Source organism: Gymnoscopelus braueri (genome assembly GCF_963280865.1).
Source record: "Gymnoscopelus braueri genome assembly, chromosome: 18".
NCBI classification, from domain to species: Eukaryota; Metazoa; Chordata; class Actinopteri; order Myctophiformes; family Myctophidae; genus Gymnoscopelus; species Gymnoscopelus braueri.
Genome location: NC_137618.1, coordinates 51,101,446 through 51,122,815, shown reverse-complemented (window position 1 = coordinate 51,122,815; position 21,370 = coordinate 51,101,446). Strand labels below are relative to the sequence as shown.

The following is a 21,370-nucleotide window of genomic DNA, read 5'->3' as shown; positions in this document are numbered from 1 at the left end:
GAGTCTCGAGTCTTTTTTTTTTTTTTTTTTATTAATTTATACAATGTAGCCTAAGGCTGAAATACAGTTATGATGGTCCACAAACCCAACCCGAAGTGAGAAATGCACAGAATGAATGTTTATCAAAATAGTAGTAGGATACATTCATTTAGGCTCCTTTGCGTCTTGTAGCGCAGCTCAACTGCGGAAGGCACAGGCTCACACACAGCCGACCAAGGCTACTGCTGCTAGTTAGTCTACATATGTTTTATTAAGGAAGATTGGCATGTCAACGTGTTTGGGTATAGCCTACATCTAGTGCACACTGCTGTGATGTCTCTTGAGCGTAACGACAACGCTCCTACAACACGGACCTCCCCCGACCGACCCGGCCGGGCGGTGGTACACAGTCACATACAGTAGCAATGCATATGGCTATACATCGGCCAGTTTCAGGAAAGATATGTACTCACGTTGGCTGTTATCGTTTACGTTCCATTTCCACCATTCTAATGGATTCCAGGGGTATGTAAACATCTCTGAAGTAGCTCTATAGTTTCCTCTGAAGTGACGCAGTTATGTCCAAGTAGGCTATTGTCCCCGTTCGCAAAGTGCAACTTTTTCATCATCCACCTTTGTGCAATAATCCGGAACAGAGCTACAATAGTGTGACAACTGCCAGCTATAATCTAGTAGGCTACTGTAAGTTTACATCAATCATAGCCTTTCAAACCCAGATACATTGCTACCGTGCGTAAAATGTGCCGTCGCCTACCTACCCAAAATAACAGACATACAAGCTATCAACGTGCTGCGTCATGGCGTGTCGACAGCTTACAGATCTGATCTTTTGGGCACATAAACAATGAGGCGCGACGGAGTATACAACACTACGCATTTTGGAAACCAAATAAGCCTGTGAGGTCTGTATCTGTATATTACATTACGTGGTCGGCAACATAGACATGTCACTTGCTTGTAGTCAGTGGTTCTCAACCTGTGGGTCGGGACCACAACGGAGCTCACAATGCCTCGCAAGCTTGTAGATCTGCTATTTTCACAATATTTATCTGTGGAACCGAGTCAAACTAAATGTGGATCCCCAGTTCAAATATGATTCTTTTGGGGGGTCACGGCCTGAAAAGGTTTGAGAACCACAGCTTTTATGCAGTGAACATTACATGAGCGTAGCGTTTACCGTGGTGAAGTGTTGAATATTCACCCAGCTGGGTTTAACGAAATGAAAATCCGATGTTTCCTAAACGTGCTGTCACAGATGATCCGACCATCTTATAAAAAATTTAAGCATATGCCAAGATAACTGAGGTTATATAGCTGATTCTGAGCTAAACATATTTGTTTAATTTTGAAGTTTTTATATTTAAACTTTATGATGAAAGGCCGCGGCGGCCACACACATAGCAGCTGTTGCACTCGCCTCTCCATGTTTACGTTAATGAGCAGCACGAAACAGCTTGACTGAAGCCGGCTCCGCGCAGCGCACACTGGAGCAGAGGTTTCTTTGCGGGGGGGGGGGACAGGGGAGTGGAAGTTTTTTGGGCATTTCATTCATTTATTTGTCAAAAAAAAAACATAAAATAAAGATTGTCCACGAGTCTTTGAGCTCGAGTCCGAGTCAAGTCTCAAGTCTTTGAGGGGCGAGTCCGAGTCGAGTCTGGAGTCTCATTTGTGGCGACTCGAGTGCGACTCGAGTACGAGTCCCCGACTCGAGTCCCCATCTCTGCTGTCTGTATGCATGTCTGTGTGTCTGTCTGTATGCGTGTCTGTCTGTCTGTCTGTCTGTCTGTCTGTCTGTCTGTCTGTCTGTCTGTCTGTCTGTCTGTCTGTCTGTCTGTATGCGTGTGTGTCTGTCTGTCTGTCTGTCTATCTGTCAGAAATGCAGAAATACAGAAATGAGTGAATGGTGTGCTTTGTCTAAAAAGGTGGGGAGTCCTAGCCTGGTAAACCCCTCCCTCCGGAAATCTCATTTGTATTTGATATCAGTACTGTCTAGCATACAGGCCTGTCTGTCTCTCTGTCTGTCTGTCTGTCTGGCATACAGGCCTGTCTGTCTGTCTGTCTGTCTGTCTGTCTGTCTGTCTGTCTGTCTGTCTGTCTGTCTGTCTGTCTGTCTGTCTGTCTGTCATGGCATACTTTGTCTAAAAAGGTGGGGAGTCCTAGCCTGGTAAACCCCTCCCTCCGGAAATCTCATTTGTAATTTATATCAGTACTGTCTTGCATACAGGTCTGTCTGTCTGTCTGTCTGTCTGTCTGGCATACAGGCCTGTGTGGGCGTGTCTGCAGAGTTCATAACATGAACTCTCTAATCAGCGTCCTCGCTCATTGTTCTGTGATTGACAGGGGAGGTAGGCCAATCAGGTGGAACCCGAGTGAACCCAAATGAAGCCGAGTGCAGCCGACCAAAAATGTTACGGCGGCCATTAAAACTCTGTCCGCTGTTCTCTCCTCTGTTAAAAAAAAAAAACACTGAATTTACTTTTAAGATGTTTTTTCGGATAGCATTTAGTTGTTTAACTTCAAACATGTGGTCAATTAATCATGACAGAGCCTATTTAAAAATACAATTTCAGAGAACCGGCAGGGGCGGGCAGTGACACGCATGTATCCGAATAAAGCAACCAATTTTGGGCATGGCCCTTTCAAATGTCCCCCTGCGGAGGAACTAACTGCGGATTGGCTGAAGGGGAACAAACTGCTGATTGGCTGAAGGGGTTGTCAGTCAACGGTACTAATCACGCCCAGCTCTTGGTCACAGAAAAAAAGCCAAACAGGCCCTCATGCCAGACTCACTACTGCAAGGAGGGAGGGGTTTACCAGGCTCTAAATATAACAAAATAAACAAGACCAGGAGACCTGGTTCTGCCAGACCCAGAATAAGTACTTTACAAGATCAGAGCACTACGTCACCGGACTTCACATGGCGTGTCAGCCTGTGTCTATGCCCATGTATGGACGAAAGGGGGACAGACTTTTTTGGCTGGGGTCGGAGGACAAATGGCCCCTGCCCATGTATGGACGAAACAAGTACAAAGCCTCATGTAAGCCCGACCCCTTGGGTCTGGCAAAAATGCCAAGTGCTACTTTATTAAAAAGCCTAAAGTATTTCATCTTTGAACAATTAAAAACGTGACCACTTGTTTCTTCAGGGCAAAAGAAAGAAGGCTTGGTAGAAGTTTGGGTCAAAGTGTCTAGTATGTGTTTACATAGAGAACAGTGACTTGATCCCCACCAGGACAGGTTGCCTACCCAGTCATAGCCAATTGGAATGGAGCCTGTGTCATGTGACTGACACATGTTGATCACATGATACTATGACTGTGTCATGTGACTGAAACTGATCACATGATAATATGACATGTGACTGATACATGTTGATCACGTGATAATATGACTATGTGTCAGAGTTTTGGACCACATGTGTAGGAGGAGCAGAACAGATGTGTTTTGATGCCATGTAGTCTCCTCTCCTCTCCTCTCCTCTCCTTTACTGCGATCAGTGTTGCCAGATTCTGTGAGAAAAACAAGAAACCAGGTCTAGGAAAACCAGCCCAAAAGAAGCGACTATGGGCCACATGAGCACTTCAACATATACATCAGCTATTTGAAAATAGCAGATCGGCTATTTTAAAATAAAATCTTGCAGGGAAATTATAAGAAATCAGAGCTAGATGTATCTCATAACATGGGGGTGGATGGAGTGACTTTTTTTGGGATGACATCACTTCTGCTTCCATCATTCTCTCGCAGTCAAGGGATCATTCATAGGTTGGGGAAGAGCGCCCTCTAGTGTAATAAAAAAAAGGTGTGTGTGTGTGCGTGTGCAGAACACCTACACCAATGCGGACAAGCTCCTGGAGGCGGCAGAGCAGTTGGCCCAGACGGGGGAGTGCGACCCCGAGGAGATCTACAAGGCAGCACGCCACCTAGAGGTCAGGATACAGGACTTTGTGAGACGCGTGGAGAACAGGAAGCTGCTGCTGGACATGAGTGTGTCCTTCCACACGCACACCAAGGAGGTAGGACAGAGACACACACACACACACACACACACACACACACACACACACACACACACACACACACACACACACACACACAGGAGGTGCAACACGCACTCACACACACACACACACACACACACACACACACACACACACACACACACACACACACACACACACACACACATATGTATATATGTACGTGTGTGTGTATATATACACATTTATTTATACATCTCTGTGTGTGTGTATATAGTTGTGGACGTGGATGGAGGAGCTCCAGAAGGACCTCCTAGAGGAGGTGCTCTCAGACTCGGTGGACAGCGTCCAGTCTCTGATCAAACAGTTCCAGCAGCAGCAGACCGCCACTCTGGACGCTACGCTTAACGTCATCAAGGAGGGGGAGGAGCTTATCCAACAGCTCAGGTAAAAAAATTAAAATAAATTGACAAAAAGACAAAAGAGACGAGACAGTCTTCCAGAGGTGTTGGTGGTCTGGTCGGCTGCTGCATGGGCCCTCTGCTCCACCCTGTGCCAGAGCCCGTCCAGCCCCCTCAGGTCCTCCACGCCCGCCTTCCTGAGTATGTCCGTTTTCCCCAGAGGCGAAGCATCATGAGGGCCAGTGGGGCCACGGCCCGTTCAGTAAAGACCCTGACTTTCCCCGTCTAGCTGCTCAAACTCCTGGACAAGATTCGCAAGAAAAAAATATTCTGCTCCAACAACAATAGACACAGCTGCCGGCCGCGACACTCATGTGACTGCATTGATACATTGGCTGCCCAATTTGCACCTTTTACAAAGCTAAAAAAGCTGCCTACTCCTGCATATCAATGGTCCAAGTTTGTCTGTATACCATATATGCGAAGATCCTGGGGGATACAGATCCTGGCCCGGTCAACATTAGATTCCACGCTACGCGGAGCCCTGGTTTTCCCTGTGGCCAGTGGTCTTGAGCAGCGCCGCTGTTCTTGTCCTAGGGACGTCTGGGAGCCGTCCCTTGGAGGGGTTACTCCCGCGATCAAAGTGATCCCCCGAGTACTGCGTCCTCTCCGTGTGATCCTCTATGTCTGTATCCTCCGTCCCGAGCAACACCACAAAACTAACTGTGAATAAAACAATCAAACAAACACACGCACGGCGGCAGCGAGCCAAGGCAGCCAGTCCTCCCGTCACTCCGACCAGACGCCAACTTTCCTCACGTGGGTAGATGTCAGACGTCACGCCATTCATAAAAGCCAGTGTGGCTGGCCACCGTCAACTCAATATAACGTGTTTCTGATATTGTTCACAGATTGCACAACATGTAGCCTGTTCACTTAGTTCTTTTACAAATATATTTAGCTTGTATAGCGCTGGTGAACTCTTAGCGTAGTACATGAACATGTACTTATTGAGAGTCGGGAAATTAAAATGACTCAAGAAAAAACTCTCTCCGAGGCTTAAATAAATCAGTGAAAAAGCATTGTAATTCTGGATTGTGTATGGCGGCAAGCCTGAACCCATAACATATGAAGGCTCATACAGCCAAACTTTGTCTTCAAGGGCGCTATGGGAGGCTTGAAGGGCACTACGGGAGGCTTGAAGGGCGCTATGGGAGGCCTGAAGCTCAATAAAGTCGTTTGAAAAATGTGTATATTCTGCTCTGAGTTGTTCACCAACCTCTCTCAGCTTTCGAAAAAGATCAGGAAATCTTTGTCCGTCTCCTAGGGAACGGTCTGCTAAGAAGCGTCTTTGTACATTTTGAGTCACGCGGAGGCTTCTGCCTGTGTACTGTGGAAGGCTATGTTTCTGTTCAGAGAACAGCACTTCTGACGTGGAATAGTTTGAGGTAGAGGATCCATTGCTTTCTCCCTCAGCCAAGTCACGGACAGGCATCCGACAGGAAGATTCGTACCATTCGGATAAAGGTGCAGGTGCAGATGGAGGTGTGTTGAGGATCAACAACGTTAAGACAATGTAATTGTTGCGAACATTCAGGGCATACTTGCCAGCACTGGCCTATATATGGATATCCCCATAAATGGAGAAGATCGACCTACGAAGTCGTCATAGAGACCCAAGACGTGCGATAGATACAGGGTCTGACATCAGCGAACCCTTCTCAGATACTCCATATATGGAGATGGCCGTCACGTCCAGGCAGACAATTGTTCAAGTCGCTCCGGTCCGAGTCCAAGTCGAGTCCCAAGTCATTTGGTCCCAAGTCCAAGTCGAGTCCCAAGTCGTTTGGTCCCAAATCCAAGTCAAGTCCAAGTCATTTGGTCCCAAGTCCAAGTCGAGTCCCAAGTCAATCCAACCCTCAGGTCCGAGTCCCAAGTCGAGTCCCAAGTCATTTGGTCCCAAGTCCAAGTCGAGTCCCAAGTCAATCCAACCCTCAGGTCCGAGTCCCAAGTCGAGTCCCAAGTCATTTGGTCCCAAGTCCAAGTCGAGTCACAAGTCTTTCTGTTGTGGAAAAGTCAAGCCGAGTCACAAGTCGAGTCACAAGGTTGTCAAGTCGAGTCACAAGGTTGTGTCAAGTCCCTCACTACTATTGTTCCCCAGCCCACCCACAAAGCACTCAGGATCAGTGGCGTGGGAAGGAAAAAAAAAGAAAAAAAAAGATTTTTATTTTTATTTTTATTTTTTATAATATATATATATTTTGGGAAGACTGCATGGCTAATTTGCATACGCGTAATATATTCACGAGGATATGCATATGAGCCATGCGGTCTCTGGTCTCATAAGAATGAAAACAAACGCCAGCCATGGATCATAGCGGTCTGTTACGGTCATGGATGAACTTCAACCTGGTGTTTGCACTGTCGTTCTGCCTTTCATATACACACACACACATATATATATATATACATATATATACATATACATATATACACACCCACCCACACACACACACACACACACACACACACACACACACACACACACACACACACACACACACACACACACACACAGAGAGAGAGAGATTATTGGGCAGGTATAAAGAAACCTTGACCATTACAAATATATAAATCTTTGGCCTACAAATATATAAACTTGGGTCAGTGCAATGAATGGATGAGTCTGAAAACCTTCCCAGAGTAAAACTTCTTTGGTAAGTATATTTGGTACCCATTCCAATAGAGATGCGCGGATGGCCTCTCACGTCACCCGAATCTGCATGTACAAATTAATTATCCGCCCGTTATCCAACCACAATAATTATATTATCCAATTTAAATATCCGCACCAACCTTTTTTCCCGTATGTCAAAATATTATTATTTTCTGGTATTCCATGTTAGTTTTAGTATTAGTTGTGGGATGCGATCACAAAATGCATTGATTTAGCCTATGGAATGTCGGTGGGTCTTTTTTCTTTTTTTTAAACCGGTGCTGCGCTGAACACACAGAGCGCACTGCTCTGCTGCGCTGAACATACAGACTCTGTGCGGCATCCAACATACAGGCATCCAACATACATGCGGCATCCAACATACAGAGCGCACTGCTCTGCTGCGCTGAACATACAGAGTCTGTATGTTCAGCGCAGCACCGGTTTAAAAAAAAGAAAAAAGACGCACCGACATTCCATAGGCTAAATCAATGCATTTTGTGATCGCATCGCACAGAGGCTGCTCTACACACTCACACAGACACAAGCACGCAGAGATTTAGCTATTTTATGGATAGATATATTATCCATCCATCTTCAACCGCTTATCCGGAGTCGGGTCGCGGGGGCAACAGTTCCAGCAGAGAGCTCCAGACCTTCCTCTCCTGAGCAACATTAGCAACTTCCTCCTGGGGGATCCCGAGGCGTTCCCAGGCCAGTGTGGAGATGTAATCCGCCCATCTGGTCCTTGGTCTGCCCCGGGGTCTCCTCTGTCATTAATTTATTTACCGCAATATTTCACCCGTGGTTTATCCGATATTAATTAATAATCATATTTGATTGACCCGAATCCACCCAAACCGCGGAGTACCCAATATACTTCTAATATCTGATAATAATATCTAATAATCTGATCCTGATAGCATTATTGCGGACACATGCGCTGTTGCCCACTACAGACGAACACCAAAACTCTCGCCCCAAAACAGTCACCCCGGGGGAAATCCGGTGATATTCACCTGGTATTCCTAAACGTAATCTCATTAAACTATGCCTAAACCTAACCTTATTCCTAAACTTAACCTCAGTAAAACTAATAACATGGCTAACCGTAAACTTATTTCTAACCTTATCCTCAGTAAAACAAATACAAGAATACAATAACCGCTGGTCCGCGAAAATAAATGGGGGCGATGGTGTTTTGGGGCGAGTTTTCCGGTTATATATCTACGGGACCATGGCTTAAGTTGCAAGAGATTCTCTCCGTGGAGGAGTAATTAAACACCACAAACACGGATTATAGATAGATAGATAGATAGATAGATAGATAGATAGATAGATAGATAGATAGATACATACATACATACATACATACATACATACATACATAGATACATACATACATACATACATACATACATACATACATACATACATACATACATACATACATACATAGATAGATAGATAGATAGATAGATAGATACATAGATACATAGATACATAGATACATAGATACATAGATACATAGATAGACAGATAGATAGATTATGTTACGTGCGTAATTACGCACGTGTAAATAAATTACAGAAAATAAGAAAATTAATTATGATAAATAAGAATAAATTCATGACTGATACCAAATGAAAATATAAACTTTACAGATCATATAAACATTACAATTATAAGAATTCAAGTAAAATTGAGAAAGATCTGGCCGAATGAAATCTCAACTGCTCTGTTTATTATGCGGGGGGGAACTGACAAAACAAGTCATCCGAGTCATCTTGTCTCGAGTCGAGTCGGGAGTCATTGGCTAGCAAGTCAGAGTCGAGTCTCAAGTCTGTTGGTCTTTTACCTTCCAAGTCCAAGTCGAGTTGCAAGTCTTTACATTCAAAGTCCGAGTCAAGTCGCAAGTCGTCAAATATGCGACTCGAGTCGAGTCACTATGACTCGAGTCCAATTGTCTGCGTCCAGGACTGACGTCATGGTCCCATATTTGGGCATAATTGACATGGGCAGGTACAGCCAGCAGCATAAAGGTCGCTGGAAGCCCTGGTTAAGGCGACGCTCGAAGAGCATCTTAACTCTATCCAGAGTACCAGGAGATTAGCTGGCCTTACAACCCAGTTAATCACGGATGGCATATTCAGGACAACTAGCTGGACTTACAACCCAGCTAGGCCTTCACAGTGGCTCTTGAGTCCGATTCCAAACAACCAGTCGATTATCTGTACTACAGTAATGAAACATGTCCGTCTCTGCTTTAATAGCGAACCGTTACGTTCCTTAAACGGTGGAGATTCTGAATCCCTCTGCTTTGCTTTCCGCTCTGCCGCTCTGTTGTCCTGTCCTGCTCTCCTGTTCTGCTGAAATCCTAAGATATGCTTCTCTTTACCTCTTTGAAAAGCTTTGAAAAGATTATCTCCTGTTCTGCTGAAATCCTTTAAGATATGCTTCTCTTTACCTCTTTGAAAAGCCGCTCTCCCGTTCTGTTGTCCTGTCCTGCTCTCCTGTTCTGCTGAAATCCTTTAAGACATGCTTCTCTTTACCTCTTTGAAAAGCTTTGAAAAGATTATCTCCTGTCCTGCTGAAATCCTTTAAAGATATGCTTCTCTTTACCTCTTTGAAAAGCTTTGAAAAGATTATCTCCTGTCCTGCTGAAATCCTTTAAAGATATGCTTCTCTTTACCTCTTTGAAAAGCTTTGAAAAGATTATCTCCTGTCCTGCTGAAATCCTTTAAAGATATGCTTCTCTTTACCTCTTTGAAAAGCTTTGAAAAGATTATCTCCTGTCCTGCTGAAATCCTTTAAAGATATGCTTCTCTTTACCTATTTGAAAAGCTTTGAAAAGATTATCTCCTGTCCTGCTGAAACCCTTTAAAGATATTCTTCTCTTTACCTCTTTGAAAAGCTTTGAAAAGATTATCTCCTGTTCTGCTGAAATCCTTTAAAGATATGCTTCTCTTTACCTCTTTGAAAAGCTTTGAAAATATTATCTCATGTCCTGCTGAAATCCTTTAAAGATATGCTTCTCTTTACCTCTTTGAAAAGCTTTGAAAAGATTATCTCCTGTCCTGCTGAGATCCTTTAAAGATATGCTTCTCTTTACCTCTTTGAAAAGCTTTGAAAAGATTATCTCCTGTCCTGCTGAGATCCTTTAAAGATATGCTTCTCTTTACCTCTTTGAAAAGCTTTGAAAAGATTATCTCCTGTCCTGCTGAAATCCTTTAAAGATACGCTTCTCTTTACCTCTTTGAAAAGCTTTGAAAAGATTATCTCCTGTCCTGCTGAAATCCTTTAAAGATATGCTTCTCTTTACCTCTTTGAAAAGCTTTGAAAAGATTATCTCAAATATTACAAACTGCATTGTTTTTAACTTTTTGACACATTTTATATCATTTTATATGACGTCAGCATCCATGACTTCTCTCATCTCCATATTTGAATAAATCATCCATGACATCACTCCATCACTATATTTGGATGCATCCGATAAACGGCTCTCAAAGTGGGGTCCGGGGACCCCTTAGGGGTCCATAGAGTCCCCAGCAACATAAGTGACATTATAAATGACACTTGGGTAAGGGGTCGGGTTGTACTTCTCATCATTGTTCATTCTTGTCTGTTCTTGTTTTCATCAGTGGTGTAAAGTAACTAAATACAATTTTGAGGTACTTTTACTTTACTGGAGTATTTCCAATTGTCTATACTTTTACTTCTACTCCACTACATCTCGGAGGCAAATATCGTACTTTTACTCCACTACAATTATTTGTAAACTTTAGTTACTAGTTACTTTGCAGATATACATTATTACAGTATAAAACATACATTAACCACGTTAACCCTTTCTTTTACATAGACTTTTTGAAAAGAGCCGATCTACAAGCTCACAACGCGTCGCATCGCGACACGTCTGCTATTTTCAAGCATTTTAGTACTTTCACTTTTGGTACTTTAAGTACATTTTGATACCAATACTTTTGTACTTTTACTCAAGTAAATTTTGAATTCCGGACTACTACTTGTAACAGAGTATTTCTACATTGCAGTATTGATACTTTTACTTAAGTAGAACATTTGAGTACTTTTTCCAGACAGGGCGTTCCATTGCAACATGTAAGTCTGGCTCCAAGTAATCCACTGCTTAAATCTCTATACCAGAGGTCTTCAACAGGGGGTTCGGGACCCCTAGTGGGTCCTCGGGGTTGTTACAGGGGGGCAGACAAATGTTTGTTTGTGTGATAGAAAGTTTGTTTTTACATTAACCACGTGAATCCTAGCATCGCTATTCTGAGGGAGGCATTGTGGGCTTGTAGATCTGCTATTTTTGGCAAAGAGTTTTGGTGTAGAGGGGAACAAAATAGCAGACCAAGTACAGAGCCAAAGGTCTAGTTTATTAAAGGGATATTTCACTTTCAAAAACACTTTGGGTCATTTTCTCGTCTACTCAGGCTTTTGTGAGCCCCGCCCCGCCCCCGCCCCCAGTTTTTAAGTGGCTTGATTCAGTATTTAGATATTTGATATTCATTTTATCAGACGCCCTCTTCCTATACAAACCCATTATAACTTCAAACTCCATTTATAACATGTTAGATTCATCAAAAACACCCGTCCTTGGTTCTGGTGACTCATCCTGCCCTCCTAATACGCGAGGGGGCCGTGTTTTTTCCATTACTTTTTTATCTATCTATTTATTTATTTTAAATTTTGGAAAATGAAAACAATGTAATACAATAAAGTAATGAAATAAAATAAATGAAAAAACACGGCCCCCTCGCGTATTAGGAGGGCAGGGTGAGTCACCAGAACCAAGGATGGGTGTTTTTGATGAATCTAACATGTTAAAATAGTTTGAAGTTATAATGAGTTTGTATAGGAAGGGGGCGTGTCTGATAAAATGAATATCTAAATACTGAATCAAGCAACTCAAAAATGGTCTGGGGGCGGGGCTCACAAAAGCCTGAGTAGACGAGAAAATGACCCAACGTTTTTTTGAAAGTGAAATATCCCTTTAACACATTGGGTGCCAGAATGTTATAATAACAGATTACGTTCGGTGCCAGAAATCTCACCGTTGAGCTGCGCGGCGCTGTTTAAGCTGTAGACTCCACAATGTGCATTCCAAGTGATGGGGCGGCCATAGCTGAGTGGTTAGTGAGCCCGCCTAGGGAACCAGCTGGCCCTGGTTGCCCCAGGTTCGATTCCAGGCTATCTCAGCATATGTGCCGATGATATGAAATTTGTCCCTGAGCAAGACTCTTAACCCCAATTGCTCACAGGTTCTCATTGGAAACAAGACCGCAAGGACTTTCATGAACGACCTGTTAAAAGGAATTATCCTTATCCTTTATGCGTGCAGTTTCGATCTTTCATGCGGGTCACAATGGCGCAGCGATCGCCCATACAAAATGAGTCGTTTTCCCCAACGTAAAAGAGTTATAGTGGTTTTAGAGAAGGAGATAGAACAGAAGCGGATGGGGAGCCATGTTTTTTGGCACGGTGATCTATATGGCCCTTCCTTCTCAGAATCTCCTTGGGTGATTCCAGAGCTGCTCCAGCCCCTCCCGTGTGGAAAAAAAATAAAATAAAATAAAGTGACTCAAAACACGGTCCAGACCGTGTTCGGCACCGAAGCGCTACTCTGTGCAAACACGGTTCAGACCGTGTTTGGCACCCAATGTGTTAAGTATTGAGAGTTGATGTGGTTAAAGATCTGAACATGAATTAACTTGAATCAACAAACCAAAACATATATTAATCTGTAACACAATTGTATACAATATATGTAGTGGGGGGTCCGTGCTTCATCTCTCTCTCAGCCAAGGGGTCCTTGGCCTGATCTATACTTTAAAATCTATGTTGTTATCCCGGACACCACAAGAGAATCCATGTGACGCATTATTGCTGTTTGTAAGTATCAGAGCATAATTAATAATAATTGTGCGACAAGAGATTCAGAGAAGGCAAAGAGATCAGCATTTTACGTCGAGAGAGACATTTTTTCTCTGTCTGTCACGCTCTGAAAATAGCAGATCTGCAAGCTCACAACGTTTTGAGCTATCTGTTAACATTCACATGTCCACCCCCCTCCCCCCCCCTCAGGGATGCAGCCATGTCCACCAATAAGACGCCTCATTGCAGTTCCATCGCCCACATCCAGGGGGTGCTGCAGCAGCTGGATGAGGCTCAGGGTCAAATGGAGGAACTGTTTCACGAGAGAAAGATCAAACTGGACATTTTCCTCCAACTACGCATCTTTGAACAATACACTATAGAGGTAAGACTGTGTTACTGTCTGTCTGTCTGCCTGCCTGTCTGTCTGTCTGTCTGTCTGTCTGAGAAATTGTGAAATATTGTGCAAATCTTTGAATATATATGTTTTAAAGCAAACATTTGTAACTCAAATCTTTGCTTCTGCGGGGTCCCCGGAACAAAATATTTTGAGATGGAGGTCCTTGGCCAAATACATATAATTTTGGGGTCCTTGACATGAAAAAGATTGAGAACCACTGACATAGTAACATAAGTTTTTTTCAATAAACAGTTAGGATTCAGAAGACATTCTGTAGAATCGGCTTAATGGGTTAAAGGACGACTTCACCCATTTTCAACCTTATCTTCATATAATTGGTCTTCACTAATGCTCATTATAATATTATATTATATCTTATCTTCATATAATTGGTCCTCACTAATGCTCATTATAATATAATTAATAATTATACACAGGGGTGCACATAACTTTTTAGGTCTAGTACTCAGAAGAGCACCTGGGGATGTAACTTGGTGCGCACCAAATAAATGGACATGGTCCCGTCCCGTTTTGTCACCGGGGGGGGGGGATTCAGCACGGTGCCCACCGGGACAGTTTTGTCAAAAGGACGCTCTGCTTTTTTTCTTCTCAAGCCGCTTGGTGAACCCCCCAAGGTTGGTGCCCTGTGCTGCGCTGCTTTTATCCGCCAGATTGGGACGTTCACGGCATATTTTGCACCATTACGGTGCGTTCATCATCGGTGACGAGTGCCTCTAACAGCCGCTGCTGGCTGCGTGCAGCGAGCTGCGAGTCGCAGCGTGTCTGTGTGTCAGGATGCGAGGCAAGGCAACACTCACACAATCACGTGCAGCATGCGTCCCCTCCCCCTGCGCCTATTGGCTGTACATGGGGCCGACGCGTGCTTTAGCGTGATTGTGTGAGTGTGGCTTCAGGAAGTAAATTCCTAGCCTCGATCTCCAGGCTTTTATTTTTTATTTTTGCTAAAAAATTAAAGCTTGGAAATTCCTGTCCCAGCTGTTGGTACGCAAAAGCGCCTCGCGTCGTCTGATGTGCCGCGCATTATTTATTTTGGGTGCGCATGCGCACCTGCGCACCAGTTATGTGCACCCCTGATTATACACATTATACATTATACACTGTGTGTGTGTGTGTGCGTGTGTGGGCGCATGTGTGTGTGTGTGTGGGCGCGTGTATGTGTGTGTGCATGTGCGTGCGCACGTGTGTGTATGTGTGTGTGTGTGTGTGCGCGCGTGTGCGTGCGTGCACGTGCACGTGCGTTCATGTGTGTGTGTGCGTGTGTTTCAGGTAACGGCAGAGCTGGACGCCTGGAACGAGGACCTCTCCAGGCCTCTAGGGGACGCTAGCTGCAGTACGGCAGGAAGTGGTGGCGGCGGCGGCTCGTCGGGAGGTAGCGAGGAGACGATGGGCGTGGCGGAGCTGCGCCTCCAACGGCACGCCGAGAGGAAAGCGGCCATGAACAGCATGACCTATGAGGTCATGCAGCAGGGGACGGACCTGCACCAGTACATCATGGAGGTCCAGGCCTCAGGTGAGACACGCTTTAGAGACCTGCACCAGTACATCATGGAGGTCCAGGCCTCAGGTGAGACACGCTTTAGAGAGAGTGTCATCTTAGATCTGAGCTATATAGCAACATAAGTCAGGGGTCTTCAATGTTTTCAGGCCAAGGACCCCCTAGCTGAGAGAGAGATAAAGCAGGGACCCCCTACTCTATATTGCATAAAATTGTGTTTCAGATTAAAGTTTTTTTTTTTTTACTTAGTCTGCTCTTTTTTCCCTCTACAACACCTATAGCCTCTTTGCCAAAAATAGCCGATCTGCGAGGCGTTGAGAGCTTGTAGATCTGCTATTTTCGGCTAATGTTCCCCTCAGAAAAGGAATTCTAGGGTTCAAGTGGTTAATGTAAAAAAAACTAAATCCCCCCTATAGTAGCTCTGAGGACCCCCTAGGGGTCCCGGACCCCCTGTTGAAGACCGCTGACATAAGTTGTTCACAAGGGGCTAGCATCCAGCTTGAGGCTATACACGAATCCACAGAGCGCTTCCCTGTAGGTATGGCACCGCCCCCTTTAGGTAGGCCGCCATTACTGCGGTGTCAATATCAGTCAGCTGCTACTACGCTGATATTGACACCGCAGTAATGGCGGCGCTACCTAAAGGGGGCGGCGCCATACCTACAGGGAAGCGCTCTGTGGATTCGTGTATATAGGAAGAGACAGTTCATATGAATGGCCTGTAGTCTTGCTGTTTCACCCCTGCTGGTGTCAGAAGCAATTCGGCTCTATTCAAGCGGATGGGTTTTTGCCGAACTTTACACTTGATTTTATTACCTTAACTCTTTGACTGCCAGAGTTTTTCAGTAAAGTGTCAGCCCAGTGCCAGAGATTCTGAGCATTTTTCCCCATCTTTGAAGACCCACAGAACATGTTGTGTTTTGACTAAAATTACACAGAATATCTCAAAAGAGAGGTGTGGCTGTCTACTTTACCCGGGGGAAAAAGTGAGTTGCTAGCATGTACGGTTCCTTACTTATCAGCAGTTGAGTATAGCTTGGTTTCAGCAAAATCAGCCCTTTTCAAATGGAAACCTGAGATAACAGGCTTTTAGTGAAAGATGCTCTCTGGAGCAGAAATCTCTCTGTAGCCTTTTATTTTTCTCCTCCGTGGTATCAGATATGTGAACCTTAGTTGTTATCAAACTAATTACAAAAAAAAAAATCAAAGTAATTTTTTACAGAGTTTTACATTCAAAGATCAGTTGTGAAATGTCAGCCCAGTGCATCTTTCAGTGCACTAAATCTATTGCATATCTGTTTGTGTCACAAATACTATATATATATATACACACACACACACACACACACACACACACACACACACACACACACACACACACACACACACACACACACACACACACTACATCAATGGCATGAAACAGAATATAAACAATATATACAGTCTACAAAATAATGTCCACAAAACCCAGAGGTAAAAAACTATGCATCACCATTTAGTTAGAAAAGGGATAATTAGCTTGCTTCCAGTATACAAAAAACAATACTATTCGATGTTCAAGGTTGTACTTTATTGCATCTTGTGTACAGGTACAAAAACGTAAAACTTTTTTACTTCACTGTTTTCAATTTTCAATACTTCTACTCCACTACATCTCAGAGACAAACATTGCACTTTTACTCCACAAATTATTTGAAAACTTTAGTAACCCTATACACTTGGCTATTTGAAAATAGCCGATATACAAGCTCACAACGCGTCGCCTTGATCTTGTAGCAGTTGGTATGTACTGTGGCTCTGAGTGGTACTTCTTATAACACTCCTCCGGGTGCAAGACCACATTGCATTTTTTACAGTACCACCTCGTCTCGCTCCGATTGGGTGGTATAGAGCAAACCCTGCATCGCCTGCGTGGTCCTGCGCATCCGGTGGTGGGAGGCAACTTTGCCAGTACATGGCCTGCCAAGTCGGGCTCCAGCCTAGACTGAGGGTCGTGGAAGGGTGCCCTTTCTGCCCTAGGCGCCACTACAGGTGGAGGGGCATTCCTCCCTTCTAGCTCACCCCCAGCAGCTCTCTGGGTGGGCTGGGCTGGGCTGGTCCAGGACTTTATCACACATTTCATGAACTCTAGAAGACATTTGCATTCGCCCTGTGGATGCTTGTTCCTGTAAATGATAAATGCATTGTACATACAAATTTCAAACAAATAGGTTACACATTTGTTTGTCCACTTGTTGGACTTTCTGACAAACGGGTAGTACGCAATGCTCTGGTCCAATCTATCCACCCCGTTCATGGACTTGTTGTATGCGACAACACAAGAGGGCTTTTATTTATCCACTATCCGACTCGGCTCATCCTTCCGGCCTTTCTGCCATACTGTGACGTTCTCGGTCTCGTTTTCATGGAAAGTGGAGATCATTCTCACAATGTTCTTGTCCCGCCACCCCAAGACCATCACCTTGTTGTTGTGCCTTGTAATGATCTCTCCAACTTTCAGGTCAGCAGTAGTGAGCTCTCGAATGAGTGGTGGTTTGCCTCGATTCCGCTGCAGTGTACCGCAGACATGGGTCTGGAGGTTTAGCAGTAAGTCACACATGCCTACAGAGTTATAGAAATTGTCCATGTATAATCTGTGGCCATTACCGGCTAAACCATCCAGAAGACCGACCACTGTGTCAACCAGGGGAATATGTTCTTCTCCACGACCGCAGTATGGCCTCATGTTGAAACAATATCCTGTCTCAGAGTCACACAGGATGTAGGATTTTATGCCATATTTGGTTTCATGGGATTGTACACCTTGAAACTTAGCCTCCCACGAAACAGCAATGTACCTTCATCTATACAAATGTTTTTGTTTGGTTGGTACATGTCACGACATTTGGAGACAATATAATCCAAAACTGGGCGGATTTTGAACATCCTGTCCTTGCCAGGTACAGGTGTAGCATTGTCACTGAAATGAAGGAAACGCTGGATAATTTGAAACCTGTTGCGACTCATGGTTTTGTTGAAGAAGGGGGTAGAGTAGAGGTCTTCAGTCGACCAGTACATCGAAAGCTCTGGCTTTCGAATGATGCCAGTCAGAAAATGGAGCCCTAGGAAGGTTTTTAGTTCTGGGACGTCAACAGGGTGCCACTCCCGAGCCCGAGCATGAGGCTGCATTTCCTTGATAGCTGCTATGCACTGGTCAGCATACAAATTTGTCTGAGTGACAATTTGTTCGAGGAGCTCCTCAGACAAGAAAAGCTGCAGGAAGTCCACTGCGTCCTCAGACTGGAGAGCAGCAGCAGCACCGCGAGGTCCAGGGTCTGCAGTGAAGGGGATGTGTCTAGGATACCAGTCCCCAGTTTCCTTCCACTCATCTGCAGCTGGACTGGGTCCCCCACGTCCTTTACCACATCCTGCACCTCTGCTACGCCCCGGCCTGCCACAAGCTCCACCTCTGCTCCGTTGCCGACCTGTAAATTATAGAATACATACCGTAAATTTCGGACTATAAGCCGCGACTTTATTCCCATTTTTCGACCCTGCGGCTTATATAACGGTGCGGCTTATCTATGGATTTTTACAGCTAACGGCCACTAGGGGACCTCCTAAATCCATGGATTTTACACCCGCGGCTTATAGTCCAGTGCGGCTTATATATGTACAAATCATTCAATTTAGCTGCTGCGGCTTATATTCAGGTGCGGCTTATAGTGCGAAAATTACGGTAATTACTATAACATTTTTCATTTGTGTGGTACTGTAAGTGATGGATAATTAGTTTGATAACAACTATGGTTCACATATCTGATACCATTGAGGAGAAAAATAAAAGGCTACAGAGATTTCTGCTCCAGAGAGCATCCTTTTAGCTTGCTTCCACAATAAATATATATAAAAAGATACTATTGTCTGTCACAGTCACAGTTTGAACTATTCAGCACAAGAACTTTTTTCTTACCTCTCTTGGATCTGCCAACAGGTGGTAAGGTAGACTCCTCCTTCTCCAACTCCTCCTCCCCCTCCTCTTCTAAAAGCACAGTAGTAAAATAGAAAATAGTTTAAGAAATATGATCAAAATCATTAGTATTATTTACACTCCCAGCATGTCTCAGGCTGGTCCATGAATTTATGATGTAAGGTAAGGTAAAATGATTCTTACCGTCACTACAACTGCTGCCCACATCAGCACAGCCACCTGTAGCCCCCCAAGCCCCACTGGCACCAGGCAACTCCTCGTTGTCTGAAAACAGTGAGATTTTGGAAATGTCTGTGATTTACACAAAATCAAATCAACGCTCCTCTTATCCAGAGCTACTTACAATAAGCCACACATCAAAAGATACAGTAGCCTACATATAGCCTGGTTCCAGCCGAATCTGCCTTTGCAAAATCGCATCGCACTTTAGCCCTCGGCAGATTAGGTCTGGCCCCCCTCCATAGAGATTCCATTTCTCTCCCTCCGCAGTGGTGTGGAGCCAACCAGGGCCCAGTATCCAAATGTGGGCGGGCTTATCACCTTATTTGGAGCAATGACGTACAAGGAAGCACTGCTCTGATTAGTTCGTGAACAAGGAAGCACTGCTCTGATTGGTTTAGGTCTAACCAATAGAGTCCGTTTGGATCTTTTTGTAACCGCCCCTTGGAAAACAATCTATCGTTGATAGGGACCAGACTAATATCCACGCAGTGTGTCGTGTGATATTGTCTGGCCACGCGAGGCTAGCCTACATAGGTTACCATGCATAAGTTACCACCCTTTGATGTGAAATGACATCAAAGGTAAGTGAACATGCTTGTTGACAGAACCTCATGAAGATGTAAACATTGCTGTTTACATGACATGACCTTTGTTTTCAGTTCAGGGCTTTGATCTAAGACAGTTCAAGCACATGCAGGGAGGGGGGCTGTTTGCAACTGGCCTCCATCACCCGTGCTAGAATAGCATTTCAATGACATGGTGTTGCTTGCTATGATTTATAATAACCACTAGATGTCATCATTACCACCATATACTTTTTGCCATGCTATATATATATATGTCACAGGGTGTTTGGAGAGCCAGGGTGATTGAAGACAGAGCGCTTGTTTTTAGGCACGGGGCTTCGGGGCGATGCGGGGCTTTTCGAGACAGGGTTTATTAGCGAGGCTCGTGAGGAGGAGGAGGAGGACGGCGCTGCGATGCGGGGGGTTATTACGCGAGGCTCGCGAGGAAGAGGAGCCTCCTCCTCCTCCTCCTCCTCCTCGCGTTTTAAACCGTCCCGTCCTCTCCTTCTCTCCTTCTCCTCCGAGGAGGAGGAGGAGAAGGAGAGCGCGGAGAGGCGGGGCTTTGATGCGCCGACGGAGACCTGTCTTTTGTTGTTCCCCCCCACATAGCTATAGGGGAACCATAATATCTATGAGGGGAACGCTGAACACGCGTTCACACGCACGGCGCGCCGACTTAGTGGAGCTTGAGGCCGAGGAAGCGCGCCCTCGCGCCTCCAGGCGCGAGTGCCCGCGGTGACCGGCCGACGCTCCACTAGTCGACTCAGCGCCGTTTGATTTGTAAACCGATAGGGACAGAATAGTTCTTTTCATGGATCACTGTGTGTGTGTGTGTGTGTGTGTGTGTGTGTGTGTGTGTGTGTGTGTCAGGGAGAAACTAAAACAAAAGCCAGCAGAACACAATAAAAGTATCTTAACAGTCCATTGAAAGCATGTGCGCGTGTGCGTGCGCGCACGCGCGTGTGTGTGTGTGACTGTGTGTGTGTGTGTGTGGTAGCGGCCATATATGCTTGTGCACAAGCCTGGCTTGTGGCTCCCTCTAGTGTCTAGTGTTGCTTCTACAGAATTGCTGGGTGGGTGGTAAAAACGAGCGAGCCTTCTTCAATCACCCTGGTTCTCCATTCACCCTGTAACATATATATTGGATGTCTTATGCTAAAGTTCTTGCTTTAGCATAAGACATCCAATGTACTATATTTTAGAAGGATTTTTATACATTTTCTACAGTACGACATGCACATCCATAACACGAATTTGAGCTGGCGATGAACACAAATAAAGCAGATCGCACACCGAGTGCTCCAACTTTGAGGTGTAATAAAAAAGATAGCAGATCTACAAGCTCACAACGTCGCAAGCGATGCATTGTGAGCTTGTAGATCTGCCATTTTCAAATGATTTTTATAGCAACGCATTGTGAGCTTGTAGATCTGCCATTTTCATTTTATGTTTTATCAGGCCATACACACACACACACAGTCATTTTATCTGGAGGCTAGGCTGCAAGTTGCGCAGCGGGCCTTTGACAAAAGGATTTTTATACATTTTATATGTTTTACCAGGCCATACACACACACAGTCATTTTATCTGGAGGCTAGGCTGCAAGTTGCGCGCGCGCCGTTCGTGTTGGGTTTGAGCGATGAACAATATATAAAGCAGATGAAAGAATAGTATGAATGAATAGTTCTTCTTACCAC

General features: G+C 44.7%; 1 protein-coding gene across 1 annotated transcript in view; it reads left to right on the top strand.

Moving 5' to 3' along the window:
- The window catches only part of LOC308105879 (kalirin-like), a 229,571-nt gene that overhangs the window by 73,042 nt on the left and 135,159 nt on the right, over positions 1 to 21,370 (top strand). Inside the window, 4 exon segments of the mRNA XM_080456807.1 lie at positions 3,825 to 4,016; positions 4,258 to 4,427; positions 13,206 to 13,380; positions 14,683 to 14,926. Of these exon segments, the coding sequence (XP_080312933.1) occupies positions 3,825 to 4,016; positions 4,258 to 4,427; positions 13,206 to 13,380; positions 14,683 to 14,926 (781 nt within the window).